Source organism: Amphiprion ocellaris, chromosome 24 (assembly GCF_022539595.1).
Source record: "Amphiprion ocellaris isolate individual 3 ecotype Okinawa chromosome 24, ASM2253959v1, whole genome shotgun sequence".
Classification (NCBI taxonomy): Eukaryota; Metazoa; Chordata; class Actinopteri; family Pomacentridae; genus Amphiprion; species Amphiprion ocellaris.
In genome coordinates, this window is record NC_072789.1 from 20,250,497 (window position 1) to 20,270,839 (window position 20,343).

Sequence of the window (20,343 nt, forward strand, 5' to 3'; positions counted from 1 at the left end):
GTTAGTTTTAAATTAATTTTCATGTTCTCCACAAATTTACATGTGTATACTTGAATTTTGAGACTACACCTTACCTAAATTTTAACCTAAAATTCCAACATTTTGCACAAATATCACAAAATTTTGTCAGTGTCCTAATAACGTTTTAAAGATTTTACACTAATAATAGGGTGATTTTCATAGTTTCACAGATTTTCAGTGTCCAGTTTATCTGGGTTTGCATTCACTCAGTTCAAACCAAAATCAGCTGGATTTTCCAGCTCCACAGCTCATTTTAGGAACACCTACATTACATTTCGGTATGACAAAACTAAATTGTTTCTATCCACAAAACAAATCTGGTTCGAATTGGGTTAATATCAGTTTAGATACTATTTTTTGATGATAAATTATAGATTTTTATTATTTTAATTACTGTAAATAAAAAATCAGCATTAACTGTTGATCATTTCTTGAGGTTTCTGGGATGTTCACTTAAAGAAATCAGCCAAATCCTATGAAAAATAACCAACTGGTAAGTAGCTTTAGGAACGAAAGGAAGCCCAGTTCATGTTTTCATTGCTCTGTACTCAATAGTTCGCCTTACGTTAGTTTTTAAGTGATAAACAACACTTTAAAGCATAGCTACTATTAAAGTCCTTCTCTATTCTCTGATTAAACCCATAAAAACTCATCTTTGTGCATCAAAGTTACATGTTTAGAAGAATTTATGCTAAACAGATCCTCAAACTGAACAAACTGCAACCAAAGACAGAAGAGAAGACAAATCTAAGGAAATCTGAAGATGCAGGAGGAGTGTTTGGTGGTTTTCAGGATCAGGTTTGGCTCATTTTTCAGTCATTTTTGTGCTGTAGTTCCTTCCCATCACTCCCTGCTGTAGTCTAAAGAAGCTCAGAGCTGCTTTTCAGGTCATTTAAGTCTAAGATTAAAGCATTTTTTGTAGTTTTTTGTGCTACTTCTTTCTTCTTCATTTTGAACCTCATTCCTTTGAAGAAAACCTGCCGCCGTGGGTCGTAATATTCCTTATTATGCCTTTAACTCACTCTTTTCATCAGGATTTGACATGGAGTAAAGGCAAGGAGGTGAGAGACGAGGATGAGGAAGAAGAAGAAGGGGAGGACGCTGATGAAGAAGTAGAGGAAGAAGAGAATGACACATCTGCGTCATCGACAGACAAATCAGCGGAGGAGACTCAGAATTCTGTAAATATGCATCGCTGAGTAGGAAGTGTTTAAAAGTCAGCGTGTTGCCGCTAACGTTGAACATGTGATCATCTTCCCTGCAGCCAGAAGAGCTGAAAGAAGAGTCCGTACCAGACGGAGAGCAGAAAGGTGACGTGTTTCATTCTTCCTCTGATAAATGAGGGGTGTTAAACATGCGGCCTGCGGGCCAAAACCGGCCCTCCAGCGGGTCCAATCCGGCCCGACTTTGTAAAGTGTAAAAATTCCAGAGAAGACATTAACTGCAAATTGTACATTAGTAAAACTGTTAATTTAAAATAATTTCTAGACCATGACAAGTTTTTTTGCTCATTGTTCTTTTGCCATTTTGTGTCTCGTTTCTGTAATATTTTGTCTTGTTTTTGTCTGACTTTTATCGTTTGTCTCACGTTTTTGTCGTTTTGTTTCTGTCTCGCTTGTGTTTTTCGTCTTTTTTTTGTCGTTTTGTTTCTCGCTTTTGTCATTTTTTGTCTTGTTTGTGTCATTTGTCCATTTTTTGTCGCTTTGTAACTTCTAAACTAATTTTTAGTTTTATGTCGTTTAATTTTTTTGTCATTGTGTGTCTCATCTTTGTAATATTTTGTCTTGTTTTTGTTGTTTTTTGTCTTCTTTGGTCAGACTTTTGTCGTTTGTCTCATCTTTTTGTCGTCTTGTGTTTCCTTTTTGTCTCGCTTGTGTTTTTGTCTTTTTTTTTGTCATTTTGTGTTTTGCTTTTTATTCGTTGTTTTGAGTGCCGTTTTGTGTCGTTTGTGTTTTTTTGGTCTTGCTCGTGTTGTCTATTTTCTTGTCATTTTGTGTCTCATTTTTGTAATATTTTGTCTTGTTTTTGTTGTTTTTTTGCCTTTTTTTGTCAGTTTTGTCATTTGTCTGATGTTTTTGTCATTTTGTTTCCTTTCTATTTTTTGGTCATTTTGTTCCTCGCTTTTAATATTTTTTGTCTCGTTTGTGTCATTTGTCCATTTTTTGGCGCTTTGTAACTTTTTTGTTTAATTTTTGGTTGTTTTGTTTTTCATTTTTGAAATATTTTGTGTTATTTTTGTTGTTTTTCTGTCTTTTTTTGTCTGACTTTTGTAGTTTTGATCATAAAGTAAAATACTATATCATTCAGTTCCAGATACCTGTGACTAAATGTTGTGTTCCTTTGTCAACACTCTGTGATCTGGAAGTTGTAATGTGGAAATGATATATGAGGCAGAATGTTTCTGAAATTGAATTTATTTTTCGTAAGAAATTTCAGGTTGTTCATGATGTTTTGTAAAAAGATAATTCCTTAAATGCGAACATTTTCAGAATGGACTTTTTTGCACTAAAACAAAGGAAAAATTAGGAGTGGTGGTTATTTATCGGTTATTATGCTGTGATTTTACTGGTCACTGGAGATCAAACTGGGATGAATGTGGAACTAACCTGAACTAAACTGAGTTTGACACTCCTGTGCTAAATGATTTGTAGAAACTTGATTCTAACAGGGAACAATAATGTCTGATGTCAACAGCAGCTGAAATCAGTGAGCAGCCTGAAGCTACAGGTGAACAAAAGACAGACGAAGACACCAAACCAGCCAACGGGACGACGAACGGCGACTCTAAATCCCAACCAGGCTTCAACAAAAAGGTAGAAAAACTATGTTGTTTATTCCAACCTGAAACACTAATTTGGTTCATTTAAGACCTTTCATTGCAGAATAAACTCTATTAAACAGCACAACCATGTAAAACAAACTCAAAATTAAAAACGACTTGAATTTCTATTATTCTTTACCTTAGAAACAGTTTAGAAATAGCTTGAAAGTAACACGTTTGAACATTTTCTCGTGTTCATAAGAGCTATTAATGCTAAAACTTGCTTCTTAAGATTAATAAAGTTCTATCTTATCTTAAATGAGCTACACTTTATTGTCAGATTTGACATCCAGTAACTTGTCAAAAACAGCTATTATATCTGAAATAATGCCACAAAATAAGGAGTTTCATTTATTTTTCTGTGGAAAATTGGGTCGTGTCATCTACGAAGAATTAACTATTTTCAATCAACTAAAAATTCATGAACTGAAACACTAATTTGGCTCATTTAAGAACTTTCATTGTAGAATAAACTCTATTAAATGGCACAACCATGGAAAACACTCAAAATTGTCTTGTGTGCAGTTATAATCTCATCGTGTTCAATCAACTTTTCCTGCTGAAAACAAGGGATATCCAATCACAGGAATTTTTAAACTTACATGAATTGATTAAACTTGCGGACAACTCTTTGGTTAAGTCTGTTGTCATGCAGAATAATGGGGACGCCATCCTAGGTTAATTTAACACTCATTTATTGGCCAGAGGTCATAAAGCCCCACAGAGGGCTTTGTCATCGTGCTCCTTTACTAGCTAAAACCCCAATGCTTTCTGCTTGCCAACACAGAAGTACATGCCTCGTCTACAGTATTAAACTGTAAGAGGCTGACAAGCAGCTGCTAAAGCTAATCTATGATACCTGAAGTGTGTTTTATTGAGAAAAATGTAATCGGGTATTGACATACAAACTACTAAATGGACTGGCAGCCAAAAAAGCTCCAAAAAAACAATTCTCCAGGACGTCACTACTAAAAATCCAAGAACGAGGCAGATGTACAAATCACTACTTTACATAAAAAAATATTTAAATGGTGAAGCCTATCACTTATATATTGGTATCATTATAAATGCTGCCTGATGTGCAGGGATATGCATTTTTTCTTTGCTTTTCTGTGCAAGGTCAAGCTTTATCTTCATGCTAAACTTTGAACTAACTTTCGAAAAACATTCCTGGAAAGTTAATAAAAGAACAACACTTTGATTTTGTCTGTAAACATGTAAGGTAAATGAATGAACCTGAACATCACTTTGATTTTGTCACATTAAGAGAGTGTAAAAATAAATGTTTGCCCTCTTGAATCTGGACTGAAACCACAAAATGGCACGAAGAAGGTACAGAATCATCCTTGAAAGATGCAAAATGACCTCTAAAAGACCCCGCAAAAACAAAATAAACCTTGAAAAGATGAAAAGGGAATTTTGAAAAAGGGCTAAATGACCTCAGAGTGTCATATAGTAATCCCCAAAAGATGCAAAATTGCAAAAAAGACACATTAAACAACCACAAAAAGGCACACAAACAACAGGAAATGACCCCCAAAAAGATGCAAAATGACCACAAGAAATAAAAATTAACTCTAGACACATGATGTAAATCTAGAAACACCTGGATATGAGCACAAAGGGACACCAAAAATGTAAAATAAACTTTTAAACAACAAAGAAAGATCAAAGACAGGTATTAAACAAGCCCCAAAAGACACAACACAACCACTTAAGACATAAAACAGTCAAAAAAAGATTCAAGATGGTTCCAACCATCAAAAGACTCTGTGGCCACAGACAGAAAGGAGTCAAAGAGATGCATAAAAAGCTGCAAAACAGCTAACGACACAAAACAGCCACAAAGTACTAACAAAACGGCCACAAAAAGAAATAAAATGACCTCAGAAAGACTAATGGTGGCCACACATACAAATTACTCCAAAGGGATGCAAAAAAACTAAAAACTAAATAAACCTTTAAAAGATGTAAAAGTAATCTCGAAAAAGTGCTAAATGCCCTCAGTGAGCCATATACTGACGCCCAAAAGATGCAAAACCACAACAAAGACACACAAACAAAAGGGAATGACCCCAAAAAGATGCAAAAAAGACCACAAGAGAGAACAATTAACCCTAAATACATGATATAAACTGAGAAAAATCTGGAAATTACCACAAAGGGATACCAAAAAAAGTCAAATAAACCTTGAAAATACAAAGAAAGACCAAAGACAGGTATTGAACAAGCCCCAAAGGACACAAAGCAACCACTTACGACATAAAACAGTCAAAAAAAGATGCAAGATGGTTCCAAAAATCAGCTAAATGAACAACTACTAAAAGATTCTATGGCCACAGACAGAAGGGAGTCAAAGTGATGCACATAAAGCTGCAAAGCAACAACTAAAGACACAAAACAGCCATGAAGCACTGACAAAACAGCCTCAAAAAGAAATAAAATGACCTCATAGAGGCACAAAGCAACCACACACACAAAAAACCTCCAACAAAAACAAAATAAACCTTGAAAAGATGAAAAGATAATCTCAAAACAGTGCTAAATAACCTCAGAGAGCCATATAGTGACGTCCAAAAGATGCCAAACCACAACAAAGACACACAAACAACAGGAAATGACCCCCAAAAGATGCAAAATGACCACAAGAGATAAAAATTAACCCCAAATACATGATAAAAAACCTAGAAAAACCTGGAAATGACCACAAATGGACACCAAGACAAGTTAAATAAACCTTGAAAAGACGAAAGAACAACTACTTCAGACATAAAACAGCCCAAAAAAGATGCAAAATGACACACAGCGGCCAACAAAAGATTCAAAATGGTTCCAAAAATACGTGATTCCAAAGATATTTAACAAAAATTGGTTGATATATTGATGTTCAAGTTTCTTACAAAAAGTTATCAGCATCGAGCAACAATGAGGCTTTAGAAAACAAACAGGAAGTTACTGACCTGACTTCCTCTCTCCTCTCAGCTCTCTCTCTTCAGACGACTGTCCTCCTCCAGGTCCAGGCAGGCGGACGACGGGGATCCAACCCTAGCCGAGGCTCCCGTTGGTGGGGATGGAGGCGTCCAGGGGGAGCCTCCATCTCCAGCCGGGACCCAACAAGGAGGAGGTCTGCAGAGATCTGGAGCCAGAGGGCCTCGATCTGGAGCCTGCATCCTGCTGTAACGGCAGGAAGTGAACCCTCAGGTGGACTCTGGGAAGGTGTGAAAGCAACCAGTGGTGAGCTGCATCGTCCAACGACAACAAACTGACCGCAACAGGCTGAAAAAGACTTTGAAGGAATACTCCACTGAAAATCACACAAAATCTGCATCCAGACTTTCCACCGACTCTTTACAGCAGCAGCAGGATCTCCAAAGTAGGATTTCAAAGTACAAAAAGTGTTTATAATACCAGATTTATTGAGCTGTGCAGGACGAAGCTTTACAGTGGACTAAAGTAGCAAGCTGAAGTTCCAGAGAACCGCTTTTCTTACCGTTTTCGTCCAGATATTACATAAAACCCTGCAGCTGGACCTCCGTTACCAACGGTTACCATCAATTCATCAGAAAAACTTCATCTGAATAACAGCTTTCCTGCTTGTAAGAGCTGAAAACGAGACAAAAAATTACAAAAGTGAGAATCAAAATGACAAAAAAAATGGACAAAAACACAAGCGAGACAAAAAGTAAAGAAACGACAAAAACAGGAAACAAAGCGACAAAAGTCAGACAAAAAAAGTACAAAATATTTTTAAAAATGAGACACAAAATGACAAAAGCGAGAAACAAAATGACAAAAAATTAGACAAACAACATGAAACAAAAGAGACAAAAAATTAGAGAAGTTACAAAGCGACAAAAAAATTGACAAACGACAAAAACGAGACAAAAAATTACAAAAGTGAGAATCAAAATGACAAAAAAAATTTGACAAAAACACAAGCGAGACAAAAAGGAAACACAAAACCAGAAACAAAATGACAAAAACAAGAGAGGAACAGCAAAAGTCAGACAAAAAAAGACATAAAACAACAAAAATAGGACAAAATATTCCACAAGTGAGACACAAAATGACAAAAGAACAATGAATAATCTAATATTTTACTTTATGATCAAAACAACTTGTCATAGTCTAGAAATCATTTTAAATTTATAGTTTTACAAATTTACAATCTGCAATTAATGTCTTCTCTGTAATTTTTACACTTTACAAAGTCGGGCCAGATTGGAGCCTCTGGAGGACCGGTTTTGGTTCACGGGCCTCATGTTTGACACCCCTGCACTAAGATAAGAAAATAAACTGCAAATATTCACATTTTTAAAGTCCGTGCTTAAAAAAACACAACCGACTAAATAAGTGAACTAAACCATTAATCCATGAATTATTTGACTTGTAGAGGAGTTTCTGTGAATGTTTGGATGCTTTAGTCTCCACCTGAATCCAAGTGTTTCCACATTTTACAGATAGTACATGGAGTATTCCTTTAAACTGCCTTTATTTCTTCCTGTATTTAGTTTTTTTTCCATGTTTGGAGCCACCAATGAGCTTTAAATCAACCAGCTGAGCCTCCACTGCACCAGTATGACCAGTAGCTCCCCATTACTGGCTGCTTTTTTAAACTTTAAACGGTTCTGTGGCACATTTTTTATCTCTAGCAGCTGAGCCTCAACGTGTGTGTGTGTTTGTGTGTTTTCAAACTGTGAGGATGTAAATAGGATTATTTATTGTAACGTGGTTCTGAAGCACTTTTTGCACTTTTGACCTGTTCGCCTTTCAGAGGAGATGCATCGGTTTTATATTCACACACCATAATCTCATTTAAACTTTTTAACGTTTGGATTTTTGTGACAGCAATAAAGAATTTTGATATAAACTCGAACATGACTCTTTATTTTGATTTGTTAAAAATTGCAAAGAAACTTTTGTACTCTTGAATATGGACTGAAACTGACTCCACAAAAGACACAAAATTACCTGAAAATTGCACAAATGACTGCACGAAAACACAGTGACCCACCAAAGACACAAAATGATCCAAAAATGACCCAAAGAAGACACAAAATGACCCACAAAAACACAAAATGACCCAAAAATGCACAAATGACCACACAAAAACACAAAATAACCCTCAAATGATGCAAAAGAACCACTGGAAAAGCACTTAAGACCCTACAAAGACACAAAATGACCCCCCGAAAGTCACAAATAACCCTAATAAGAAAAAGATTGCCTCCAAAAAAGGCACAAAACGACCCACAACAGACAAAAGCAACTGTATAAAGATGCTAAAGACACAAGAACAGCCACAAAGCAACACAAGACAAACCTACAAAGTGACAAAATTACCTCCAAAAGGTGCGAAACACAAAACCTCTGAGTCGGGGCTGGTTTTTCATCATATTCAGACACTAGAGGTCACTTTACCTGAATAAATCCACTTTAACTACATGATAAAGTGATAAAATAGTAAACTCTTGACCGTTTTGGTTTCAATTTGATCAGATGTTCTGGTTTGTTGCTGACACTCTGCTGCCCTCTAGGGGTCAATCAACAACATGACAAACCTTGAGTTTCTGGCTTTTTAACTCTATTTTCCTCCAGACAGTCAGGTCTTGACTTGTTTTTTGAATATTGAAGAGGTCAGGGGTCGCAGCATGAATTCAATAGAAACTAGAAAACAAACAAACAAACAAATACAACAACAGAAATAAAGAAAAACCCTCAAACAGCTGCAGCCTCACTCTGTTAATCTGCCAGGCGGTGACTCAGCGGCCCAGAGAAAACCTTTTTCCAGCCTGGCGGGAGGCGCTGACCGGTTGCCACGGAGACGGGAGCTTGGCCGGCTCTGAGGACGCCTCGGCTGTTTGAGGACGACCGTCTCCCGGGAGAAGAAACGCTGAAAAAGACACGACGGAGAGGGAGAAGGAGACGCTGGCCATGAAATGTCTGTGGAGGTTTTGGCTCCGTGTGAGAAACTGGAATTAAAATCAGCCCAAAAAGACAAATAAATGATGTTTTAACACCGCGACCTGAAATTCATCTAACTTCTACCATGGAAATAGAGATAATTAAATAGAAAATAAATAAAGGAAAATAAAACAAGCTTGATGAATAACTAAAATAAAATAAATGAAAAAAATGTCAACTATTGAAAAAGAGAAAATGAGATAGAAAATAAATAAATGAAAAAAGCTAGATAAATATCTAAAATAAAATAAATGAAATAACACATCTTTTATTAAAATAGAGATCAGTAGAGATAGAAAATAAATAAAATAAGATAAAAAAATAAGCGAGATAAATAACTGAAATAAATGAAATAAAATGTTCGTCATTAAAATAGAGATAAAAAAAGATAAAATAAAACAAGCTAGAAAAATAAATAAAATAAAATGTCTGTTATTAAAATAGAGATGGAAAAAATAAATGAAATAAAGTAAGCTAGATAAATAACTAAAATAAAATAAATGAAATAAAATCTGTTATTAAAATAGAGATTGCTAGAGATAGAAAATAAATAAATGAAATAAATTAAGATGAAACAAGCTAGAGAACTAACAAAAGTAAATTTAATGTTTATCATTAAAATGGATAAGGATAGAAAATAAATAAAATAAGGTAAATAATTAACTAAAATAAAATAAATGAAATAAAATGTCTATTAATATAGATAGATAAATGAAATAAAATAAAATAAACAAGATAAAAACTACAATAAAACAAATAGAATGTCTGTTATTAAAATAAAGAGAATGAGATGGAAAATAAATGAAATAAAATAAGCTAAATAAATAACTAAAATGAAATGAATAAAATATCCTATATATAAGTAACTAAAATAAAATAAATTCAATATTAATAAAATAGAGATTAAAAAATAAATTAATTGAATAAAAGAAGCTAGATAAATAGCTAAATTAAATTAAATGCTTATCATTAAAATAAGTATATAAAATAACTAAATGAGATGAATAAGTTATATAATATCGTGGCTCAATAATCTCCACATTGTGCTGAATTCCTGGTCGCCCTCGCTGACCTCTGACCTCCCTCCACTCTGTGGTGTCGGAGAACAGAGCGTCTATTCCAGATAAACGTGTCTTTGTTGGAGATAAATCCTCAGCTCACGAGGACGTCTACAGATGTTTCATTGTTGTCCTCAAACACTGAAACTGCAGAAGCACCAGAGAAGCTCCTGGAAGCTGGAGTCACTCACATCAATCATCATTTATCTCTGACTTCTGCTGTCGGAGTGACACCTCCTAAACATTTTATTTACTTCATTTGTTTATCTGACTTATTTCATCCAGATTCTGTACAATATTTTTAAAAATCTGCGTTCCTTCATGCAAACAGAAAACTATCAGTGACTCGGCTGCGACCAACAGTCAGATGAGCTGCAGGATGTGTTTACACAGAACATGGAAACAATCAGAAATGTAAACAGTAAAATATCATTTGGGCTATTGGTGGCATTTTTGTGTAACTTTTGTGCTATTTGAACATCCATTTGTGCTATTTTTGTGTCATTTTGTGTCTTTTTCTATCATTTTTGTGTTATTCAAGGACCTTTTTGAGCTATTTTTGTCATTTGGTGTTATTTTTGTGCTATTTTTGTGTCTTTATGTGTTATTTAATCATCCCTTTGTGCTATTTTAATGTCTTTTTGTAATTTTTGTACTATTTAAGCATCTGTTTATGCTACTCTAGTGTCTTTTTGTGTCATTTTTGTGCTATTTTAGCATCTTTTTATTCTATTTCTTTTAGTGTCATTTTTGTGCTATTTTAGAATCTTTTTGTGTAACTTTTGTGCTATTTAAGCATGATTTTGTGCTATTTTTGTCTTTTTGTGTTATTTAAACATCCTTTTGTGCTGTTTTAATGTCTTTTTGTGTAATTTTTGTTATTCAAGCATTTTTTTTAATCTTTTAGTGTCATTTTTGTCCTATTTTACCAAATTTTTTGTGCTATTTTTGTGTCTTTATGTGCTATTTAATCATCATTTTGTGCTATTTTTGAGTCTTTTTGTGTCATTTGAACTGTGCCATTCTGTACATTTCTGATTCTCTCTCCTTCTATTCATGGTTGTTCTGTTTCCACTGACGTTCAGGACTTCATTTTGCAGTGAAAAATGAGCCCAACAGTGAGGAAAAGTGAGAAAAGAACAAACAAAAAACATCCAGAATATCGTTGGAGTTTGAGAGTTAATTCAATCAATTAAAGTAAGTTTTGTGTTTCTTTTGTTCAATGAATTCTCAGCGCGTCGGGAGCTAAATGGGGCTCAAATGTTGTTTGATTTATGTCATGTGTAACAGACAGATTTTGAAATAAAAATAGTATAATAATCTAAAAGATAAAAACTTTAAGGACGTTTTTTATAAACAAATCACAATTATTATTTCTTTTGTTGGAATCTTGAACCAAATTACACTTTGGTTTCCAGAAAATGAAAGTAAAAGTGAGTAAAACTCCTCTAAATGATCAACCTGAAAGTTCTTTAGGATTCTACATACTCTGAGAGACAAACTGACGAATCAAGCTGAATTTTTTACCCTCCAGAATGTTTGTTTACAGCATCTGGGGGTAAAATCTTGGCGCCGGGACGTTTCAGCTTGTGCCCGTTTTGCCAGAGCAGCCGTAGAGTTTGTGAGCAACGTCTGGCCGAGTTGAAAAGAGCGACTCCATTAAGATGCACGGCCGGTCGCTTCCTGTGAAACGGGCCTTTGTCGGCCGGCAGATGAACCGGCACAGCGAGGAGAGGCAGAATCTGATCACATAGGTGGACGGTTTAACAGAAGGAGGTGTTTGGTGTTAAAGATTTCACCAGGAAAATACTTTAGTCTCATTAAATTACTGAAATAAACAGTTTACTGGAAGTTTTAATGCAAAATCGTCCAGGCTCAAAACTATTGAGGTTAAAGTGAATTATTAGAAATATTTTTACATGTTAACACACTTAGACACAAGCACAGGCTTTAGCATATTTTAGTTATTTATCGAGCTGATTTGATTTCATTTATTTATTTTCTATCTCATCTATCTATACTTTAATAAGAGATATTTTATTTTGTATTGTAGTTATTTATCTCTATTTTAATAATAGACATTTTATTTCATTTAATTTATTTTTATTCTTTATCTAGGTTACTTCATCTTTTTATTTCATATATTTATTTTCTATCTCATTCTTTTTCTATTTTAATAATGGATATTTTATTTCATTTACTTTATTTTTGTTATTTATCGAGCTCATGTTTTATTTCATTTATTTGGTTTCTATCTTTATCTCTGCGTTAATAATAGATATTTATTATTATTATTTATTTTTTATTTATTGAGTTTATTTTATGTCAATTTATTTTCCATCTCTATTTTAATATTTCATTTCATTTATTTATTTTCTATTTTTATCTACTTCTATTTTAATAATAGATATTTGATTTCATTTATTTATTTTTATTTTCTATCTATTTTAATAATAGATTTTTTATTTATTTTCCATCTCAATCCGTCTCTTTTAAAAGATATTTTATTTCATTTATTTTATTTTAGTCATTTTCCTAGCTTACTTCATTTTATTTTGTTTCATGCATTCATTTTCTATCTCTATCCGTCTCTATTTTAATAATAAATATTGTTTTCTATCTCATTCTGTCTCTATTTTACATGTGTTAGCATGCTAAAATCAACTAAGTAGCATAAAATTTAACGCATATGTGGCCATAAATACAACTATTATTGGGGAACTACAACAGATAATCTCTTTCCACTGGTTTAGGCAGTTTGATAAGTTACATAAGTGTTATTTGTACCCTAAGTCTGGCTAAAATAAACCTGCTAATTATTTAAACCTGTATTGTGGATGTTTCTATATGTTAAAATCTCGATTTAGAGACACTTTGAAGCGCCACCTGTGCATAGAGGCAAGGATTTACTGTCTTATTCCACTTTGTTGGGACCCCTTATCACGTTTGAACTTAAGATTCCCTTAATCACCATTTTTCAAAACACAAGGTAGTTCTGCAGAGCTCTAAAAGCCTGTGAAATTCAGAAATAGACGCCATGAGTTAAATGTTCTCAGCTGGTGACATTGTTGCTCCTTTTTAGAGATTAGCTTTGAAACGTGGACACAGAAAGACAATCGGCGTTATTTTGGCGAGTAAAAATGAAAGGAAACGATCAAATTAAAAATGATAATAATAAAGAAACAAAACGTCAGCGTGTTCATTGGCCTTGTCTCCAGTGAGATGCTGTTTTACTGTAAATACCAACACGTTTTTCATAAGCGTCTTTGTGACCTTATTCCTATTTCTTCAACCATCATGATTTGCACGTTAATTGGATGTTGGTTTCCTTATTTATCTTGTATGTAGCGTGTGAGCGGCTGGATACCTTGATTTGTTCATTTTTTGTAAATATTTGACTGAGACATGTAGAATAAAGTGACTTTAAGGAAATATCTTGTATTTAAGCTCAGCGATGGTTACGTTTTCCAATAGGACTGAATGTCAGAACCATCGTAAAGCTGAAAATCCAACGATTCTGATGGTTTCTACAGTTTTGGCTCTGATAAATGATAAATGGTATTATTTTAGTGACATTTCTGTTAAACCTGTTAACTTGTGCAGAGGTTCAGAGGATGAAGGATTATTTGGATTCACATTTTTCTGGATTTGTGTAAAACAGTAAAAGAGTTTAGACGGAAGGACAGACGGATGGATGGATGGACGGATGGATGGATGGATGGATGGAAGGATGGATGGATGGATGGATGGATGGATGGATGGAGAGATGGATGGATGGATGGAAGGATGGATGGATGGATGGACGGATGGATGGATGGAAGGATGGATGGATGGATGGATGGATGGATGGATGGACAGACGGAGAGATGGATGGATGGATGGAGAGATGAATGGACGGATGGATGGATGGATGGATAAAAAGTTCACTTTTAACATTATAGGAACATTGTTTGAAAGCAGAAATGAAAATGTTTTCTCCCAAAGATGACTAGAACTATTATTACTATTAGAACCATTACGGCCCACATCTGTGGAACAGCAGAAGACCTGAGGACAGCAGCAACTCAAAACCAACATTTGGAATCAGGCTTTTGATTGATTTGAAAGATTTTATTCATTACTCTTCTTAAGAGTAATTTTATTTATTGATTTCGCTCTTTATTTACCAATTTATATATTTTAGTCTGTTTATTATACAATTTGTTATTTCATTTTTTCATTTCTTATTCTTTTTAACATTTTTGATGTTTGTTACTATCTGTATCTATCTCTATTTTAATAAGACATCCTTATTAATTTTATTTGTTATTTATCTCGTTTATTTTTATTTATTTTATTTATTTATTTTCTATCTCTATTTTAATAATAGATATTTTATTTTATTTTAGTTATTTATCTAGCTTAGCTTATTTTATTCAAATTATTTTCTATTTCTATCTCTATTGTTATGGGATATTTTATTTCATTTATTTTATTTTTGCTATTTATCTGATTTTATCGTACTTTATTACATTTGTTTTTTTTTCTTTGTGTACCTCCATTTTAATAATAAATATTTTATGTGCTTTGTTTTTGTTATTTATCTCACTTATTTTCGGATTTTATTACATTTGTTTAATTTTCTATCTATCACCTATTTTAATAATACATACTTAATTTGTTATTTTTAGTTATTTATCTAGCTTATTTTGTGTCATATATTTATTTTCTACCTTTGTCCCTATTTTAATAATAGATATTTTATTTCATTTATTTTATTTTAGTTGTCTAGCTTATTTTATCTCATTTTATTTCATTTATTTATTTTCTATCTATTTTAATAGAATATTTTATTTCATTTGTTTTATTTTAGTTATCAATCCAGTTTATTTTATTTATCTCTATCTATCTGTATTTTAGTTATAGATATTTAATTTCAGTAGGTCGCTGCAGTGGAGTGAGGGGAGGTGGACGGAGCCGATTGGTGGGCAGTTTGACCGGCAGGCTGGCTGACCTCAGATCTGCAGCTCCCCACACCGAACACCCACAGACTGCTGCTGGATAAAAGCTGCAGCGCATCGTCAGCCGCCGCTCTCCGGACTCTCAGCTCCCTCCTGCAGTCGTACCACACGGTAAGAACATCTGGGCTTTTATACGTTTCTTTTTCTGCTGCAAGATGACGACAAAAAGAGGAAAAAGTTGCATGAACGTTAAAAACCTGCAACTCAGGGATCCAATTATGCAAAAACAAACAAAAGTGTTCAAGTTCAAAAAGTATTTCTGAGCTCAAATGTCAAATGTAAGCTTCTGTTGGAGCATTTATAAAACTTGCAGCGTCATCTCTGATCAATGCGTCGCCTCATCATGCAGCTCTTTTAGTATCTGCAGCAAAAATACGTCAAAGTGTGAAAGAAATAACTTTGCAGAGGACCGATTTTACATAAGAAACCCACAAAAGTAGGATGACACTGTTGTTAAAAATTCTAAAATTATTTATTATTATATTACATAATCTATATATATTATTTTATTATGGTTTTTATTGTTTTTTTAAATATGCAGCTAAACACTGAAAAAGTTGTGCTGCAAGTGTGTGAAATTAAAAAAAAACTTTAAAAAATAAATATTAAAAATGTAATAAATAAATACTGTGATTAAATTAAATAATTAAAATAGCATATCTGATTTAAACACAATAAAACTGCCTCATTTTGTCATGAAGAAATTACTATTTATAAAAATGCAGATTAATGACATGGATTTTATAGAGAATTTTGGTCTGTTTTGTTTTCTGATTTTTTTTAACAATGAAAATGTAAATCTTGACTTTTTTTTTCCCTGTGGTCTGATTATTTTTAATACCTGTAATGAAAATTTAGCAGATTTTCTGATTACGAAAGGAAAACTGTAAAGTTAAATAAATGCTAACAGCAAATATTTGTAATATAATGATATTTTCAGCTCATTAAAAGACTGTAGAACTGTGTAATTTTACACTGAAAGAGAGGTAATTATTAAAAATAAAAATATTAGACATTATGCACAGTTTAGGCCTCTTTTTTCACTGTTAACATGTAAATTAATATTTGTATTTCTTTAATTTTACTAGATATTATCATTTAACCAAAGAGTAACACTAAATAGTCAAAGTCAAAATGTAAATTAATACTGTTTTCTGTGATTTTATGCGACACTACATCCTATGAGACTGATTTCTTTTAATATCTGTAAAGAAAATTAACAGATTTTCTGATTACAAAAGGGAAACTGCAATGTTAAATAACTGTTAACGGCAAATATTTGTAAAATAATTACATTTTCAGCTGATTTAAAGACTGGAAAACTGTGTTTTACATATGGTAAAAGAACAGCTTAGGCCTCTTGTTTGATAATTAAGATGCAAAATAATAATTTTTACTTTATTTCACAAAATATTATAATTTAACCAAACAATAAAAGTAAATAGTCAAAAATCAAACTGTAAATTAATGCTTCTTTTCTGTGATTTGATGCAACACTGCACCCCGTGAGACTGATTTCTTTTAGCATCAGTAACTAAAAATACTAGACTATCTGCTTATGAAAGGACTAAAATTACATGGGACCAATTTTGAATGGGAAAAAAACAAAAAAAGTCAAAAAAGAAAGTCAGTTAACTCTTTCTGCTTCCCTGAAATTATCTTTAAAATGCACGTTTCTGCAACAGCGACTCAATCCCACTGAGTTTCTCACTTTGGTTTTTCCTGTTTCAGGTGAGAAGACAGATGACAATGACCGACCTGGAGACCTCGATGGCCACCATCATCGCAGTGTTTCAGAAGTATTCGGAGAGAGAAGGAGACAAACACAAGCTGAAGAAGAGCGAGCTGAAGGATCTGCTTCACGACGAGCTCCCAGATCTGATGGCGGTGAGACAGAAACCGTTACAGTATTTTAACATCTAAACCGACACGCAGCTGGAGCTTTCTCTTTAACATTCCAAACACGTTGACTTTTCTGTGTCTTCTGTCCTGATCTGAACCCAGCACGTCAAAGACCAGGCAGCGCTGGACAACCTGATGGAAAGCCTGGACGCCGACGGAGACGCCGAGTGTGACTTCCAGGAGTTCATGACATTCATCTCCATGGTTACCGTCTGTTGCCACGAGTTCTTTGAGCACGAGGACGAGTAAAGGGGAGCTACAGTAAATTATAAGGAAGCCTAGCAACGCACAAACTGTCGCCGCCTTCAGAGCAGCGCAGGGCGGAGAAAACCCAACCAGTGGCCAAAACTCCAGTCAAGTAGTCGCCTTGTGTGAAATCAACCTCGTTTTCTGTTCTTAAATACCTAAACGACTTGTAAAACCTTCAAAACGGCAGTGATGTTTGATAGAAAAGTAGCCAAACAAGAACTAAAGTAGCTGAAATGTTGGTTCAGAAGACTATAGTGGCCTTAGTTGGCTATAAACTGGGCTAGTGATTTGTGATTTCTCTCATAGTCTCAGTTTTCAAATCCATTTTATTTTCAACTTATTTGAGAAATCAGTCAAGTTCCTGCTAGCTTTTAGGTATGGCTACCAACTTTGGCTACCAATGAAGCAATCAACAATTCAAGGTTCTTCTCTTAAAAAGCCATAAGGGCTAATAAAGTTGTGAAATCTTCAAATTTGGCAATGAAGTTTGTTAGAAAAGTAGCCAAACAAGGATTAAAGTAGCTGAAATATTGGTTAAGAAGACTTTTAGAGGCCTTATTTGGCTGTAAACTGGCCTAGTGATTTGTTGTTTTTCTCATAGTTTTCTTTTTACAAGTCAAGTTCTTGCTAGCTTTTGGGTTTGGCTGCCAACTTTGGCTACCATGAAGCAATCAGTAATTCTAGATTCTTCTCTAAAAAAGCCCAAAGGGCCAGTAAAATTGTTAAATTGGCTAGCAAGATGTTATGTTTTTATTTCTGTACTGTTAAACTGTCCTTCCCTTTCTATGAATCAAGCTGGCTGGAAGTTTTGGAAAGTGTTGACAAGGTTTTAGGAATGGCTACTACTTTTGGCGGCAAGTGGCCCAATGAAAGTGGTTTGTAAGTTTGTCTACACTTCATGTACTTTGGAGATTTTAAAAGTTTTGCCAGACTAATAGATTATATAGTGAATTACTCTGACATCCATAAATCACAAATTTTGCCATTAAAATCTAGGATGGCCACTAAATTGAGAAAGTGGCTAACAAGCTATTCAACTCAACTAGCCGCTGTGGAAGTGAAACAACAACTTTAAGTTATCTGTGTCTGAAAAACATTGCTGACTATCAAATTATGAGAGTAAATTAGGTGTCAAATTCACAATATTTAATTGGCTAGTAAAAGTTTCAAAATGATTTGTGAGTTTTAGGTTTAGTAGCTGCTATTTTTAATAAAGTCTAGTTGACAATTAAGGAGTTGACAGCTGCTTAATAGTTGGATGTCAGATTAAAACCATTTAAATGGCTAGTAACTATTAGAAAACGCAAATTTTTGGATTTGTGACTTTTTCTGACAGCCACCAATCAATTTCTTTGACATTTTGCACTTCAAATCTAAGGAGGCCACTAAATTGAGAAAGCGGCTAACAAGTTAATCAAGTTCCGTAGCTATCTGAAGATGACTGTGTTTAAAAAATGTAACTGACTATCAAATTTGTAAAGTGGCTTGTAGGTTTGACTGCACTTGACGCAAACATAACATCATTTCAAAAGTTTTGTCAGGTTGAAAGATTTCATAGTGACTTATTCTGATTGGCACAAATCATGAAATTGAGATTTTGCTCTAAAATCTTAAATGGCCACTAAATTGACAAAGTGGCTAACAAGTTCATCAACTCTAAACAACTTCTTAAAGACACTCCTCGTTGACTATCACATTTTGAAATTGGCTAGTAATTCAGACATGACATCAAAATTATTAACTGGCTAGTAAAAGTTACAAAATGGCTAGTAGGTTTTAGCTAGTGATGCTACGAATTTGGTAGACAACTTCTAGAGTTTGTCCTTGTATTAAAATAATTTAAATGTCTAGTAATGTTTTCAATGAGGCTTCTAATTTGTTAGTTTTGGAAAAACATTACAAATTTTGCACTTGTAATCTTAGGAGGAGGCCAGTAAAGTGAAAAAGTGGCTAACAAGTTAGCATGCACAACAATCAACAGACTATCTAGAAGAGGCTGTATATGAAAATCTAGATGACTAATTTAGAAAGTGACTAGTAGGTTAGTTGTTGCATTGAAACATTTAACTGGTTATTAAAAAAAACAAAAAAAACCCAGCTTTATCAAATTTAGAAGCGACTCCGAAAAATGGTAAAAATTCGAATTTTTTCTGTAATTTGTTGCTTTATTGTTAATGAAAAATCTGGCTTATTAAATTTGTACGTTGCTTGTAGGATTGTCTATTTTACATGTTTCATTTATGTGCTGTTGATAATTTTTTGCATTTTTTTTTTTTTTTGGATTTAACAGGTCCTTTTATTGGTAGCTGTTAAACAAGTAATGAGAAATTCTTTACTAAAAAAATCCTAAAAAGTTGTTTTAGTGTCTGCTGCTGCCTGTAGCTGAGTTTAGCTCTGTTTAGTTTCCTTCCCTGATTCTGCTGCAGGTTTAACTCTGTTTTAGTTCATATTCAGAACAAATACAAACTGTTAATCTAAAAACAACACAAATAGATCTAAAAACTGTGGAGCAGGAGAGTTTGTCTGATGTGTTTTCTGAAATGTGGACTGTTGGTTTGTCTGGATGTTGGCAAAATGAATTAAATTATCGGTTTGAGAGTTCGTGGACGTGTTTTTGTGAAGCCATTTTCAGAATAAATTCATCAAATAAAATAGAAACATTCCAACTGATTCAAAAGAAAGAAGGTTATCAAATGATTTTTGCCGAGGCTAATCTTTTCTTATTCTTGCCTGGTTTTCATGAATGAATTCAAAAATATGCACAGAAACACCACAGCAGTGTTTTAATAGCGCTTCTGCAGAGTTGCTCAACCATAAAGCACCAGTTAAATGTTGTTTTTCTCAGCGTTCAGCAGCTTAACAGCAAAGTGAGCGCCATCATGTTGCTCAGAAGCTAAATATTCAGGAAGTTTTATTGACAAAACAACTCCAAAAATGCTTTCTGTTGCTTAACATATCACATTTCTACACTGGGCTGCAGGTGTTTCCTGTTAAACACAGACCAAAATCATAAAAAACTGAACTCCCAGACTGATTTTAATGCCCAAAAAGCAGAACTTTTATATATAATATATAGTCTATCATAAACGGAATTAAGCATAATTTAAATAATTTGTTCTTATGGCTCCAATTTCATTTTGTTTTTGCGGGTAGCAGATGTTTTCTAAACTAAATCTGATGAATTTTTCACTTGAAGTACATCTTTACATGTCAACAGATGGGGAACATTTGAGCTGCCAACACAACTTTTTAAACTTCATTTTGAAACGGTTAATAGCAGCTAAATAGACGTTAATTTTTCAGACATTGAGGTCCACATCGACAGGAA

The 20,343-nt window shown here is 33.7% G+C and overlaps 1 protein-coding gene across 1 annotated transcript; it reads left to right on the forward strand.

Annotated features, from left to right (window-relative positions):
• Positions 1-14,835: 14,835 nt before the first annotated feature.
• s100b (S100 calcium binding protein, beta (neural)) lies at positions 14,836-19,616 on the forward strand. Its single transcript, XM_023271103.3, has 3 exons — positions 14,836-14,975; positions 16,596-16,751; positions 16,869-19,616. Exons 2-3 carry the CDS (start codon positions 16,608-16,610, stop codon positions 17,013-17,015), a joined length of 291 nt encoding a protein of 96 aa, XP_023126871.1. The 5' UTR covers positions 14,836-14,975; positions 16,596-16,607; the 3' UTR covers positions 17,016-19,616.
• Positions 19,617-20,343: the final 727 nt, after the last annotated feature.

Bases quoted from the DNA above. Each gene is read 5' to 3' on its own strand.
- s100b (XM_023271103.3), top strand. From the start codon at position 16,608: ATGACAATGACCGACCTGGAGACCTCGATGGCCACCATCATCGCAGTG. The intron at 16,752-16,868 runs GTGAGACAGAAA...ATCTGAACCCAG, and splicing joins AGCTCCCAGATCTGATGGCG to CACGTCAAAGACCAGGCAGC.